This window comes from Pundamilia nyererei, unplaced genomic scaffold, assembly GCF_000239375.1.
Source record: "Pundamilia nyererei isolate P.nyererei 1_Seehausen unplaced genomic scaffold, PunNye1.0 scaffold00335, whole genome shotgun sequence".
Lineage (NCBI taxonomy): Eukaryota > Metazoa > Chordata > Actinopteri > Cichliformes > Cichlidae > Pundamilia > Pundamilia nyererei.
Window position 1 is genome coordinate 269,609 of NW_005187736.1, and position 15,749 is coordinate 285,357.

At 38.9% G+C, this 15,749-nt stretch overlaps 2 protein-coding genes across 9 annotated transcripts in view; both read right to left on the reverse strand.

Moving 5' to 3' along the window:
* Positions 1-1,768, reverse strand: part of sptan1 (spectrin alpha, non-erythrocytic 1) — a 38,658-nt gene extending 36,890 nt beyond the window's left edge. For 3 of the 5 annotated variants that reach the window (XM_005751941.2, XM_013915639.1, XM_005751939.2), the window contains exon 1: positions 1,601-1,767. The gene's annotated coding sequence lies outside the window, so the exon portion shown is untranslated. Of the gene's footprint in view, positions 1-1,600 lie in introns of all 5 variants that reach the window. The other 2 variants (XM_013915640.1, XM_013915638.1) reach the window with 1 other exon arrangement.
* Positions 1,769-6,094: 4,326 nt separating this feature from the next.
* odf2a (outer dense fiber of sperm tails 2a) overlaps positions 6,095-15,749 on the reverse strand; it is a 15,255-nt gene continuing 5,600 nt past the window's right edge. For 2 of the 4 annotated variants that reach the window (XM_005751945.2, XM_005751944.2), the window contains exons 12-20: positions 15,235-15,270; positions 13,698-13,807; positions 10,046-10,181; positions 9,726-9,836; positions 9,357-9,620; positions 8,758-8,858; positions 7,187-7,349; positions 6,476-6,601; positions 6,095-6,391 (exon numbers count right to left, since the gene is read on the reverse strand). In XM_005751945.2, coding sequence (XP_005752002.1) covers positions 6,221-6,391; positions 6,476-6,601; positions 7,187-7,349; positions 8,758-8,858; positions 9,357-9,620; positions 9,726-9,836; positions 10,046-10,181; positions 13,698-13,807; positions 15,235-15,270 — 1,218 coding nt within the window. In that variant the 3' untranslated portion in view covers positions 6,095-6,220. The remainder of the gene's footprint in view (positions 6,392-6,475; positions 6,602-7,186; positions 7,350-8,757; positions 8,859-9,356; positions 9,621-9,725; positions 9,837-10,045; positions 10,182-13,697; positions 13,808-15,234; positions 15,271-15,749) is intronic. The other 2 variants (XM_013915630.1, XM_005751946.2) reach the window with 1 other exon arrangement.

Consider the following 15,749-nt stretch of genomic DNA (forward strand, 5'->3'; position numbering starts at 1 on the left):
AATTTGCTTTTTGATCCAATAAACAATCAAACAGAAACTTTAATTTTAAGCACTCTTGGCCGATATCTCAGGTGGATTTGACAGCCTCATTCTGTGCTCATATTTTAGATTTTTATTTCTTTAGCTCAACCAATGACAATTTGTGTCTGATATTAGTTAGATCAGAATAAATTAATGTTAACTAGTCTCACATAAACTGATATGTTTTGTTTGTACATGAAAGCAGACACAGCTATGCTTTCTTAAATAAATGATTATACTATACAAACTCTGACAGTAACTGTAAGGAGCTATAGTCAGCTGCCTCTCCAGAGACTTCCACTGTCCTTCCTGTTACTATTAAATGGCTCAGACTATGACATGGGCTTGCAGAATATGCGACACTGACATTTTAAGTTGTGAAAGTGGTCTGGCAAAAGTTAGAACACATACAGATCCCACTGAAACACAGATCCACAAACAGTTTTTCTTTAGAGGTACTGAATACAGGATTATATGGTATTGTTCAAGATAACATTGGTACAAACTTTTATGACATAAAAGTGTCATATCATGATATCGATCATACAGTGGCACCATGTATTTACATTCCTTAGTGCACACATTAATGAGACAAGCGTAGGTGAGTCCAACTGCTTTTGACAACAAAGCACAATGCTTAGGAAAGTTGCAAGAAAACTGGTGGAAACAGCAAAACTGTTTCACAATAAAAACATCACTGCGTATAACCGGGCTACAAAAGAACAGATGCTTGCTGTTGTTAATATATAAGTGACTCAACTGAGCGCAAAATGTATGGAAATGACAGTGTCATTTTCACATCCTTACTAAACTCCTTAAACACTAGCCTATTTGATTAGCAGTGTCTCCACCAAATTACATATAAATGATTAACTGTGAGTCAGTCCGCACTGAGATACAAGCAGGAGAGACAGATAAGGCCCGATGTTCAAAGGTATTCATCTGAACTGGGCGGCTCCCTTGTAGCATGGCCGACAAGCTAATGTAGCCGCTTCCATAAATATTATAAACCAATGCTTGATTAATTCTCAAAACATTAAGTGTAAAAACTGTGAGTGAAGATCAATTTCACTGGACAAGTAGGAAAAAACTGTTAAGACTAACGGGCCAGCTAGCAGCTCATGAGTGTATACTCGCTCTTGAGAGCATATTAAATCGCCCACGACTGGCATTATAACAACGACATTACAACTTACATATAAGATTTATTATAGATACCCCCCATCAATCAATCGACTTGTCCAAGTTTAAATCGATCATTTTGTTTGAATGCAGCGTACATTTACGGGTATCAATGAAGGCTAACGTCATTAGGTAGGCGGCTAAAGCTAACAAGCCAGACCGCCTCAGAGCCAAACAGGTTTACTTCTTCGCTCGTCATTTAGGGTTTTTACATACCAGCTTAGAAAACATCGAACAATGAAAACGCTTGCAGCTGGTTAGCCTTAGCCATTCAGTTATCGAATGCACGGTATTTGGAGAGCAATGAAATTAATTCAACAAATCGTTTCCAGTTTGGAAACATGGTGCATGGAATCTGTTGTAATATACTCAATTCAAAATAACAGCACTTTCCTACCTCAGTGGGTTTATCAAAAAGTGTTTACAACTTGGTGCTTGTCCAGGCGAAACGACGACGAAGGACGTACAACCGCTGTCGATGGAGACGGGGGTGGCCTTTTTTTTTCTTTAACCCAAATGTGACGTCATTTTCAGCAGCTGCGCGGAAACAACCGAGGAGTGACGGGAGAAGCCGAAGCTTTGCTGATAACAACGTCCAGTCGCATCCAAGGTCGCCAGGCTTTCTTTTTGTTAGTTGGCTTGACACAAACGTAACCCGCCGGGCTTTCTCTGCGAGTAATGAACCATATGAGTGCTGCCGGTTCCGGTCACAGACGCTATCAAATCAAGATGATAAAATGGTGATACAAATCTAAAAATAAAAAATGCAAATTCGACAAGACAACAATCTTCCGGAAACGCGTTAATCTTGTATTTTGGCACTCAAAGCCTTAAAATAAACATTTTAATTATAGTTAATTATTTTGAGTGCACATCAGAGCTGTGAAACTGAAAACTGGACACATTTAACATTAAGCTGCTGTCCCACAGTGTAATAAAGGAACTCATTTTAGTTTATTGGCAGAAGAAGGTAAATTAACTTGACTGAATAGAACCGGGCTTTACTTTTGCATCAGTGAGTAGAGGGCTGCTGTACACCGGCCCTACACTCACTAACAGCATTCGCCCATTTTCAGCTAGCATCAGGAAGTGTCATATTTTGTAATATCGATACATTTTTTCGAGCCTTACTCAAATAATACAATGTACAAAGTTATATTTAGTTCTTGTGTTTGAGGCTTTTCATACTATTTTTTACATTAACTCCAAGAGGAAGTATTGTATGTTAGAGTCATTTTTTAAGATATGAACCTATAATACTTGATATTTTGTTTTAAGTGAAAATTACTTTCACAGTTTAAGTACAGCTGAAAGCGTCATAATTTGGAGAATTGCAGGTTAAGAACCCAAATGTAGGACTAACAGACACAGGCATGTCATGGACAAGGACCGAGCCCTTTTATTTTTGCCTGAAGTGCATATAACAAAGAGAGAAGCAAACAAACAGTAATGTCCAGATGAACAGAATCAGCTTTTTGGGTAAAAAACAAGGAGTCACTATGAGTATCCATCTGGGAAACATGGACAAATGAGTTTATAAAATAAACTTGAGGTAAAAGGGGAGCTAGAAACAGGAAGGTAAGTAAAGCTGAAGACAACTGACTAAAGGTAACATTAGAAACAATACACTGTACTATAGCAAAGTAAAACAGGTATTAAACAGAAACACTGCACATGAGTTAATGAGTCAGGCAAGTTGATAAATGCTGGACCTAAGGCCTAGGACCAAGACATACAAGATTACTTGATTACTCATCAGTTACTTGATGAAAAGGGGTAACTACTTTGATAGTGATTTAAGGTAAAATCCCATCTGAATCCAAATTTATGTTCGGGTCCTCTTTATTTGAATATTGCTCATGTTTTCGCTGTGTTATTTTGTTCCCTGATTGTTTTTAAAGGTATAATAATTTCCCTAGGGATTAATAAAGTATGCTGATTCTGATGAGAAGCAAGTTCAATACAGCCAGGCTTTCTTTGTATTAGCTGGCTTGACAGTCAGAAATAACAGAGAGCACAACAATAGCTGTCACATTTCTTTGTTAACCAAAGCATTCTGCTTCGGGATCTCAGCATATTCACATAAAAGGAGCATTTCATCTTCATCTCTTCCAATGAAAATCTTAATCTTCAGCTTGCCCTCCTGTCTTTTCATTAGTGCCCCTGTCTCCAAACCATACATCATAGCACGTCTCACTACCATGATCAGAACCTACAGCTATCAGGACCCCCTCCTCTAGAGCCAGCGCCTAATTTAGACCCAAGAGACAGACACTCTTCCTGCTTTTAAGATTAGGCTGAAAGGAAGTTTCTTTCTGTTAAAAGCGAGTTTCTCCTTCCCACTCTTGCTAAGTGTTTCCTCATAGGGTGTTTTGTGATTGTTGGGGTTTCCTTCTGATACTGTAGGGATTTTACCGTACAATATAAAACACCTTGAGGTGACTGTTGTTGTCGTCTCTTTGACAAAATAACTAAAAACCCACCTTTTTAAACCTGTGTTTAACTTTTATTTTTATGTTCTGGCATTTCCTTTGTGAAGCACTTTGTTATTGTGACTTGCAAGGTACAATTTGAAATTTTGCTTATTTACTCTTATTGCAGTAGCACTTGAGAGCCCAGAGATCACAGGTATTTAGGATGGATGTTCAGGCTTCTCTTCTGTGTTTCTTGCACACAGAGGCTTCTCCAGACTATTATTGAACCTTATTATGTAATGTAGATTAAAATATCCAGTCTTTGTAATATTAAACTGAGGAACATTATTCTGAAATTGTTCCAAAAGTTGTAGGCACAGTTTTTTGCAGATTGAAGAAACTTTGCCACCTTTACTTCTGAGTAAAGATGTAATTAAAAAAAATAAACCAGCCTTGTTACTGACCTGTTGCCTAATCAGCTGCAAAATGTTTCTCAAGCTTTTGCTTTTATTAACACTTACTTTTCCAGCCTCTTTGTTGCCCCATCCCAACTTTTGAGATCTGCTCATACCATCGGATTAAAAATGAGCTAATAGTCTATTATTATTATTAAAGTCTATTTTTAGGGGAGTTTAAAACTATATAAAACAAACAAAATAAATATTAAGAGTATTGCCATTGTTACGGATTCAAATATTGGGGATGGATACAAGAGGAAAAACCACAATAACAACACTGGTCCGGCCGGGTTGAGTCAAACGATGATTTTAATGATCACACGCGTGGGAGATGGACACCGTACGCAGACAGCATCAGATCTCAAAATGGTGGAGCATTGATCAAACTCTTATAGCCTCTAGTGGCCCCCACCTAATCATAAAAGCCTAAACATTCACATTCTTTCTCTCACACGGCGCCTAAGCTACGACCTTGGCTCCCTGTTTATCTGCTCCTGCTGAGATGGGGCAGAAAACTCCAGTATGTTCTGTTCTCTTCGAATCAGACAAATAAGGCGATGACTTTCTGCGAACAGTATTTCTTATAACTCAGCAGTATAATGCATCATAAAACAGTATCATTCATTCACAATAAATCAGCAGTCTAATGTAATGCAAATCAGTTTAACAAATGCAATAGTTATCAGCTTCTTCTAATTCAGGAGAATAATGCAAACTAAAACTACATAATAATTCACAATCTTTAATTAGGGGTCTAACATGGCATAAAATAATATTATAATCCCGCACCATATACTGGTATTGTACTTTTGTACAAATATGATTACAGACTGCCGTTCTCATATCATTATTGTGATATATTCTTTTTTGTTTAGTTTTTTTTGGCCAGGATAATCATGTAATGATATTTGATAACATAACAGCCGTACTATATGCCACTGATTGGAAAGTCTATTTGATTATGGCAAAAAAGAGAAAAGAAATATTTTTGCTTTATTGCTGGTTTAATATTATATTTAACATATATAAAACTTTCCATTATTAAATACACTCAAGTTTAAAAAACATGAATGACAGTTATTGATGCTACTCAAAATAATGATATTGATAAACACAATGCCTTGTACCAGCCAAAGGAAAATATTAACACCACTGTTTTCAGCTCCATACAAACAGAAGGAAAGACACATTTAAGTACTTACTGGATCAGAAATGCATGACTTGGTTTCGGCATACATACATACAAAAAAGTCAGCAACAGTACAAAACTGTGACTGTTAATTCTGGTGATAAACAGCTCTATTGTGATATGATATGGCCAACAGTGATGGGATGATTAAGACCTGGATGTAAAGGACTACCCCCCAGAAGGAGAGAGCCAGCAAAGCTGGTTTAGTAAGCACCCCCATTTCCCACACCCTGCTGCTGGGCGATGAAGAGTGGAAGCGGGACCAATGTCGACCGCAACCCAGGGCAACACTCATCTTCCACACTGCACACATTAGTCAAACTGGACCTCTCAAAGCCGCATCACCAGCACCTTGCGAAATCTCTTTCTGAAGGCAATATTAAACTGGCGAAACATCTCATGCAAGCACTGGCTTTTGTAAAGGTGTAGGTCTGGGAGAATTACTTTCACAGAATTACACTTCTAAAGTTGTTTGCATTAGTGGTTCGCTGTTGTTTTGGTTACATCTTTTTTTTGTTATTAGTCTTTTAATATATTTTCACAACTACCTGTTATGAAAGCCCACATAGCCTTTCGTAACAGGAGCCAACCACTACCAAAAACTGCACTTCTTCTAAGTATACCCTCATAACCAGTGGCCGGGTTAAATACCTGTGGCTCTCTACCATTTCTTTAAAAATGTCTTTACACACCTAAATAAATGCAGTTGTCTTAAGCTCTTAAGGTCACTTAAGGCTCCATAGGGGAGTCAGACACTGTGGACTGCCATGAGAAAATCTGACTACAACAAAAATGAACATCTTTTACTGATAGGGACAAAATCAAGTGTGAGCTCTGTGGTAGGAAACTTTATTACAGCTGAGCTATTTAAACTGTGGTACCATCACAGCCTCCAGCTCTGCCAGCCAAATCTAGTGACAGGCTTAAGTCATGCCACTGTTCTGGAATATACACAATCAGCTGGGTGAGGAGGCTTGCAGAGAGCTGCTGAGGGAAAAGTCTCCAAACACACTAGCATAGGATCCTTTGAGAAACTGGACATAGTTTTGCAGGCTTCGATTAGTGCTGTCTGACTGCTCCAGGCGATCCTTCAAATCCTGCAGCTGGCTCTGGTACCGCCACTCCATCTAAGCATCAGAAATACATACTTTACAGACCAGCAGATGTTTCTACGCAGACAATTTTAGTCAGTAATTCCCAGAAGCCTTTACCTGCTCTTTGCTCCGTTTCAATTGATTAATTTCTGCAGTGGTCCTGCTGAGTTGGTTTTCTAGGTCCAGTATTTTGGACTGGGTGGAACGTTGTTTGTTGACAACACGTTCTTTGGTCTCTGACATCTGATAAACAGATCACACTGGATTTCACTATAATTTCTTTTATACACTATTTCAATGTTACATGCTCTTATAAACAAATTCAAATAAAAATATAGTCAGTGTATGTATATATGAAAAAATGGGTGTATCATATTTGACCACAGTTAAATTCAATCATCAATAAAGCCTATTTAATACAAGCTAAAAAGGAAACATTTAATAGTCAGAGATGCCAAGATATCTAAGGTGGTGACTGACTCAGAACACTAACCCAGAGCCCAATTCAAAGAAATGAAACCCGTGATTATAATACTGCTGAGGGAGTGGGCATTTAGAGCTAAAACATTGCATTTACAGATACACATACACAGTCCATTGTGTAGATGGAGTGGTTTAAAGGAACAACATATTTGAAGCAGTATCATTAAGTTTGCTTTATAATGTTAATTAAAATCCAGGTGTTTCCTCTGAAGCTTGCCGGGCTGTATGGTCTGTATGTGCTTTGTATCATCGTGTCTTTTTATTGTGAATTGCTGTCACACTTGGGGTTAATCATATTTTGTGTAAAGTTCTTTATAAGTAAATCACTATGAAAAAGGATCAGACTTGTTGGCGAGCATCATCCAGAGCCTCCTCCAGCCGATGGCTCAATAATGAGCATTCTCTTGTTTTTTCTTTTAGACGGAGCTCATTGCTGTGGACGGTCTCTTCTCGTTTTGCAATAACTGCTAGCAGGTCGCTATTCTGACTGCCGGCCTCCTTTAACTTTCTAGAAGATGGCAAACAAAAAGACAATGACAACAAGGTGCAGTTAGACTATTTTCAATGAACATATATTTCAAATTGCTTAATTAACAGGCTTTGGGAGCATATTTAATATTAAATCGATATAATTCAAATATGATTCAGTGGAATTCTGTCAGGACAAGCAAGGCAGGACAAGCAAGGCAGGACAAGCAAGGCAGGACAAGCAAGGCAAGCACTGTCAAATTTAAAAATAGACAAATTTAATTTAATTTTCACTTGTTCCATTGGCAGATGTTTTCACTTATTCCAAGCAAAAATATCTTGTATTAAGTGAAAAAAAAACCTGCCAATGGAATAAGTGAAAAATCTCTAGTTTCAAGATGCACTGTCTAAAAACAAGTTCATATATCTTACTGAAGCGTTACCCTGTAGCTGATTGTGTCTTATTTTAAGTGTGATGAGATTATTTTGACTAGAAATTAAAAAAATATACTTGGTAAGATTTCGAGTTTTTGCAGTGTATTGCCAGTCCCAGTCAGCAGTTCTCCTGCCCAACCAAACACAGCCTGAGCCAGCCAGCTTCCCATTCCTGAGTCAGCGGACAGCTTGCCAGAACTTTTTTGAGGCCTATCGAAAGACTCTAAACTCCTATCACACCCCAGTTTTTTCTATCAGAACTGCAGAAATTGCACCGGATACCCCCTCTGATACTCCTCTGCTGCTTCAGGAGACCCCCTGGCCAATCAAGCCTGGGAACTCTCCTTCTTCAGCCAGACGGGACATCATGATTCAATAGCTAAACAAACATCAGTGGATTTATGTTTGCTCAATTCTCACCTCACAAAACACAAATTCAGAATCCTGATATAAAATGTGCTGCTCCTATTTGACAGGGTCACTAATGTTTACCTCAGCATTTACCCAGCTCACAGGACATTTCTCTGCCTAAAAGCATTTCAGAGACTTCCTGACAACATGATTTTGTGGAGCAGCAAGTGTCTTCTGTCCACTCCCCTTTATGCTATGAAACAACGGCGTGCTGTCAATGGAGGACATGCTCCTTCACTTATGGCCAAACATAGTTCTATATGCTCTCTTCCCAGCCTCATATCATTAGTATTAAGAGGATTAGAAATGGCTGCTTCCGACTTTGTTAACTCCATCATTGTGTTTTATTTTGACCAATTGCAATACAACAAATGTCCCAGTAAGCCGGTTATGTTACCTGGGGTTTGGGTTTGTTTTTTTTAAACTGAAAAATCTGAATTTCATGAAACCTGCTTTCTAGAACAGGATCAGATACGGGGTTTTATTAGGAATGACAAGGTGTAAAGACAAGAACAAGAAACAGCTGTTGGACGACATGGTGGTTGATAAATAATTATATATCTAGACAGTATTAAAGTGAAACAGCATAAGAGAAGACGGACCTTTCCAAACTTTCTACTCGCTGCTGAAGCTGTCTGTTCTCCTCCAGCAGCACCTTTTTCTTCTGTCTAAGAAGCTCCATCTGGCTGCCTTGGGTCTCCACCTAACACAATAGAAAGCCTTTGAATAATGTATTTAGAAAAAATCTTCACTGAATATTAACTGAAGCTGCACAGAGATGAAAAGTAGTCTCAGAATGGAATGGATGTGGCTCAAGAGACAAGGGGGAAAGTTGGTAGTTTGATCCCTGGCTCCTGTTAAAGTTGAAATGCTCTTGAGAGAGATGCTAAAACCCACATTACCCCCAGTTGGGTATGGTAGAATTGTTATTTGTGCCCTTTTCTACAAGTTTATTAGTCTGTTAGCTATAATTATATTAAAAAGCAATTTTTCCAAACTTTGTAAAGCACCATTGTATCCACACTTCCCAACAAGCATTCCTTTCTGCCCATCTATCATTTATTATCTGTCATTCCCATTTGTTCTTGCTCTTGTACCACTACCATCCTATATTTTTATTTGAATTTTTCATTAACATCATTTCAATATTGTTAATATTTTTAATGCTATCTTTGGCTATAAAGCATAAGACTGTTGTGACCTTCATGCGGAGATCAGTCAGTGCTGTGCTGAGCTCCAAGCTGTGTTTCTCCTGGCTGCACTCCCTATCCTGAGCTTCCTGCAGCTGTAGCTGGGAGCGCTGTAGGGCTTCAGGAAGAGGCTCCAACTCTGCCAGCCGTCCCAGAAGCTCCCTGCGCACTTCATCGATCTCCTTCTCCAGCTCCCCCTGCACCGTCTGAGCCTTCTGCTCTGCTTGAGCCAGCCGAGCACAGTACTCATCTGCCTCAGCCTGGGTTTTCTCCAACTTTGTAGATATGGTTTAACAGGACAACAAGGACAATAACGGTGTCATTTCTGTACAATGACAATGTAAAACTGTTGTATCCCCATGAGAGTGTGAAATAATGACCTGCATCTTATAGCTGTCTAGGAGGCCCTCATACTGTCTGATGGAAACTTTGACCTGTTGAAGCTCTAACTGAGACACAGACAGCTTCTCCTCCACCGCAGACGCTGTAGCCTGAGAGAAACAGAACTTTTATTAAATAAAAATGACAGTTCATACTCCTAATGCAATATAAGTCAACCTAAAGCTATTAGAATCAGTAATGGAAAGATTACATCCAAGCCGCAAAAGCATAACAGATGTGTCTAAATTCTGATCAGGGCATGGTTTCATTAACATTTAGCAAATCTGTTATCATTAATAAGTGACTTTGGCTGTTTCACCTTGAGGGATTGGTTCTCCAGTTTGGCAGCAGTACTCTCTGCAGTGATTTCACGGAGACGATCCAGCAGCGCTTCTTTCTCTGCTCTGCCTTTATCCTTAGTAGTATGAAGCTGCTCAGTCAGCTCTGCTATACGGCTGTCATACCACATATGATAACAAGTTAACAAGGATTAGATTTCCATTCATATAAACAAAATCCATCTGAAAGAGCAAAAGTCCAAAGTCAAGCTTGGTGACTGATTTCATCACAACGGGATCTTTGTGATTTTCATGTTACATTTTCTGGAAGCTTGCCCTTATCTGAATTAAGGGTCTAAAGACTTATATATGGTTCAATAATGTTTAAAAGGTCCACTGAGCACACTGGTTTGTGATATTGGACTAAATAAAAACTCAAGTAAAAATAAATTCAATTCAACTTTATTTATATAGTTGTGATGTCTGCTGCTGCAGATTGTGTGGAGTGAAGAGAGTGCAGACCCAAATGCAGACAATGGAGATGTGATGAAGTGAACAGAAAGTGAGCAGTTTATTTCTGGCTGCACAAGACTACAAACAAAAGCAAAGAAGGACTAAGATGGAACTAACAGAAGCTATACTGGGAAAAGCTAAAATACTAAGTACATGAAGCCTAAGACCTGAAACCTGAAACTTGGAACACAGAGGAAGAAAAGCACCAACAAGAGACAGACAGAGGACTAAATGCACAATGATAACAAGGAAATGGCAAACAGGAGGGAAACACAGCTGCGACTAGTCAGAGACAATGTGACAGGGAGGAAGCAACCCCGAACACACTAAACGCAAGACGCGGGACTATCAAAATAAAACAGGAAACATGAGAAACAAGCTGAGACACGGACCGCTGGGACTGCTGAAGAACAGACATGAGTATATAACGGACTCGACGTGACACATGAAACACAGGGGAGGCACAGAAACAAAAGCCTAAGGACTAGAAACAACAAATATAACCAGAAACTAACTAAGTGAAAGTATATTCAAAAACCAGGAAACAAAAACACAGGGTGCCCAGACCCAGGACCATGACAATACTGCCAAATCACAACAACAGTTCCCTCGAGGCGCTTTATACAAATGACTTGCAAATCTCATAAACTCATTTTATTTTATTCACAACACAATATAAATGTCTGGTAACTGAGAAGATCAGCTGCTGGAATTTTGAGAGGAATGTTGTCCCATTCTTATCTGATAGAGGATTTTAGCTACTCAACAGCCATATGTCTTCTTTTTCATATTTCTTATTTCATAATGTGCCAAATGTTTTCAGTTATTGAAAGATCTGGGTCAGCCTGCAAGCAAGCCAATTCAACCCCCAGATTCTTCCACTACAAAGACATGCTGTAGGAATAGATTAAATGTGCAGTTTAGCATTGTCTTGCTTAAATACGCATATTATGCACACAGGGAGCATATTTTGCTCTAAACCTTTCAGCATTGATGGCGCTTTTCCAGATGTGAAACCTGCCAATCCCCCCCTGACATTTACGTTTTCCAAAAAGATTATCAAATTTCCATTTGTCTGACCACAGCACAGTTGCTCCACAATTTGCAGATGCAGATTTTTTTGGAGATTGTTGTAGCTACATAGCTATTCTGGCATCACCCGTCAGTTTGCAAATGTCCATTCTGAAGTCTCAAAATCAACCTTTCCACCATCTTCATCACAAAAAACAGTGATGCACCCTGACAGTGACGATGGGCACCTCTGACTGTGAAACCACTTGCTAGTACGCTTACAAGTCGTTAGCCAATGAGAAAGCAGATAATAATAATAATAATAAATTTTATTTATGAGCGCCTTTCAAGTCACCCAAGGACACTTTACAATAGGATAAAACACTTAGTAAAACAATGGCAGAATAAGAACAATAAAATAAAGCACAAGATAAAATGAACAAACAGTGGATTCACAGTGAATATGCAGATTTGAACAGATGAGTTTTGAGTTGGGATTTAAACTGGGGGAGAGAACCAATATTTCTTATTTCAGGGGGCAGAGAATTCCACAACCTGGGAGCAGAGCAGCTGAAAGCTCTGCTTCCCATGGTGGTGAGGCGGAAGGAAGGTACAGTAAGCTGGACAGAAGAAGAAGAACGAAGTGAACGGGCAGAACAAGTGGTGGTTAACAGGTCAGAAAGGTAAGAAGGAGCGAGGTTATGAAGGGCCTTGAAGGTGAGCAGAAGAAGTTTGAAAATTATCCGGAATTTCACAGGGAGCCAGTGAAGTTCCTGAAGAACAGGGGTGATGTGCTGGTAGGAGGGGTTCTGGTGATAATGCGAGCAGCAGAGTTCTGAACCAGTTGAAGCTTATGGAGGGATTTTTGGGGGAGACCATGCAGAAGAGAATTGCAGTAGTCAATACGGGAGGTAACAAGACTATGTACAAGAATGGACGTAGACTGGGTGGAAAGAGAAGGAAGCAATCTGTTAATGTTACGTAGATGGAAGTAGGCAGAACGGGTGAGGTTATTGATGTGTGATTTATAAGAAAGTGAACTGTCTAGGATGACACCAAGGCAGATAACACCACAGCTCATCCTGCTTTATGTAACATGGTATGATAATGTTTACATTATTTTATTCAGTATGACCCAAAATGCATGACTAGGTCAAAGAACACAGTAGCAAAGTGTTTGCAGAGGGGAACACAGAAAGCCTATAGACTTCTATAGGACTGGAAGTGTTTTTGCAACCTCAGCTAGTGCCACCAGGTGGCATGAATGGATATAATGCACTTCCATACCGGCTTCATTTGTTTTTGACCAGCAATCTTTTTTTCTTTTTTTTTTACCATCTATGTTAAGCTGAGAAATTCTGCATCTAAGATGCTGCTTTTATAATCATGTTACTAACCTGTTGCCAATGAACCTAATTAGCTGCAAAATGTTCCTCCAGACAATTTTTCAGTACCACTTACTTTTCCAGACTATTACTGCTCCATTCCAACTTTTTTGACATGTGCTGATATGTTCTATTGTCAATATAATATGGGTTTATTAGATTACACAGTTTTCACCTTGAGGCGATTGTGGTTCTGTTTTGGCGCTATATATTTAATTAAGTTGAAATTTACATCTCACACACACGTTTTCCTTAGGATCACATTTTATTTTGTATTTTAACAAAACAGCCAAACAAATGAGTCTCAGCAAGAGTGCTCCTCTCAGAGTTTTGCCAAAGTACATACATGTACATATTGTGTCAACTACATTTTCTCCATATCTGCATGTCTCTCACATCCCACCCTCAAATGTACTGCTATATCCAACTTCAGCTCAAACAATTCCCTGTTTATTTCTCTCCCAGAATGATACTGAAAGCAAGAAAGCTTGATGAATGAATGAAGGGATGCTCGGTATATGGCAACAGTCTATAACCCTATGCTAATGCCATTACTGGTATAAGGCATTTTGCTCTGCACAATTACCAATGTGACATTTGAAGACCTTGCAAATGTCAAAATAAAAAATGTATTCATGGTGATTTTCCAAAAATATCAACAGAATATTATTGTCCTGCATGCCGTTCAGCTGTTCAAAACTCCTTTGTGAAAAATAAAAGGAGTTTAGGATCTTGGGTTTTTTTATCCCCCCTTTGTGAACAGAGAAAAGGAAAATGCAGTTACCTGTTCAATAGCGACAATTCAATATCCAGTTTACTCTTGTCTTTTGCTTCTCGTGCATGTTGACTCTGCCATGTCTCAGCTGCTGACAGCACCTCTGCTATCTGCTTCTCCTGCAATTGGAATACATCTTTGTCACTGTTCACTAATACTGGTTGATTCAGTTATAGTCATAGTTGGGCACTGGTTTGTTTTTAGACTTCTCCTGGTATGAGGTGCTTATGTTGATATGCTGTATTTGATTGTACATTATGGCCAAATATCTCCATTTGTTGAGTTCTAGAATCATGTCCAAAGACATTTTGGAAATGTACATAAACATATAGTAGAACTGTAAAAACCTGTAATCTGTAAAGCCACTGTTGTGTTTGTGACCAGCTCTGTCTATGAACATGCTGCAGCTGTTTTTTAAGTTGAAAAACACAAGCACTGTGCTGGATTGCTGGTGATGTATGAATGGCTCGACCTTTTTAAGGAGCAAAACAAGTCCTGTTTTTCCTTGGTTTTATGACTTTACATCATATGGCATCAAGCTGTATGCCAGAAAATTTGCAAGGCTTTAACTCTTTGATGCACCTCACCAGAAAGGATCAAGAGCGAGGACACACTAAGTGTGGCTGAATGATGCCAAAGACAGAGAAGGTGATCCAAACTAAAGATGTAGAACTACCGGGAAGCAAAATAGTAGACTAATGGGATAGCTATAACCTCCTGGGGTTATCCAGAAAGTTATAGCTATCCTGTATGTCTGCTATTTGCTCTCCAAGCCAATAGGACCATGATAATGATGCAAAGAGAACAGCCCTGCCAAATATTTCCAGAGGGTAAGATAGTACTGACAAACCAGCCCAGTTGTAGCAATAAGGTCCCAGACATTAATATGTACAGTACCTACTACTGGTCATCATATAAGCAGCCAGAATAATATTGCTTTTTCTACTGAATTAAAGTACAGACTCTCTATATGTGGGTCAGAGCTGCATGAAATAAGACTTTTGTTCATAACCCACCTGCACACTTACTCAGAGCTGACTGAACTATTTCTGATCTGCTGCTCTGGAACTTAAAACTCCACATTACCAGTTCATCTACTCAAATTTCAGGCTCACACTCTGTGGTGTTTATTACATTTGTTTGCTGCAGTGTGGACCAGAGGGTTGGACTATGAAGCAAGTTTGACAGGCTTTCTTTAAATTAGCTGGCTTGGCAACTCTTCAGTCAGTGATAAAGACGATGAAGAAGGCTTTAGGATCTGGGCAGCCTCAAATAAAAGAAGGCATCAAATGCTTCTTTTGACTCTACTTCTGTGAAAAATTAACTGTAACAATGGTCGAATTAACTGTGATTTATCACATTTTTTTGGAAATCTGGGCCACATTTGTGCCTGATTACAGCCAAACCCACTGAATCCAGAAATCACTTAAATAGAACCTGCGTGACAAAGAGAAGCAGGCTAAAAGATCTGAAAAAGCTACACATCATGGTACAATCTAAAGAAGCAGCCTAATGATTAAGATGAACAGTATGGGCTCAAGCTCACACTCTTAAGCACCTGAGATCCTTCTGCAACCAACCTCTGAAAATAATGAAGATAAAGTGGCATCAGTATTATACTGAATCTAAAAGAAACATCTCCTTAAATTAGTTTTCAAATATACAAAGAGTCTAGTGTCACTGCATCTTCTTAAAGACAAAACAGCAAAGGTCACCAGAAGGATGGTGAATGGCAACTGTAAAATAACACATCATAGATGCACATCTAGACAGTCAGTATTCTTCATAAGACCCGTCTTCTCTGCGACACACTGGAACCAAACTAACTGCAGATCCTGAAGTCAAACTAGGAAGAAAGACTGGAATTTTGCATAGATATAAAATCTCCGTTCAGCACATTAGCTTCATAATATGTTAAATTGCATTATCCCTATCATATAAAAGTATCATCATTTGGACATAACAATAATTTTTACCCAGATCAAATGGGAAATTATTTATATTCTCTGTGACTTATAATATCCTGTCTCAGAGTGACGCTGAAAAACTAGTTCATGCATT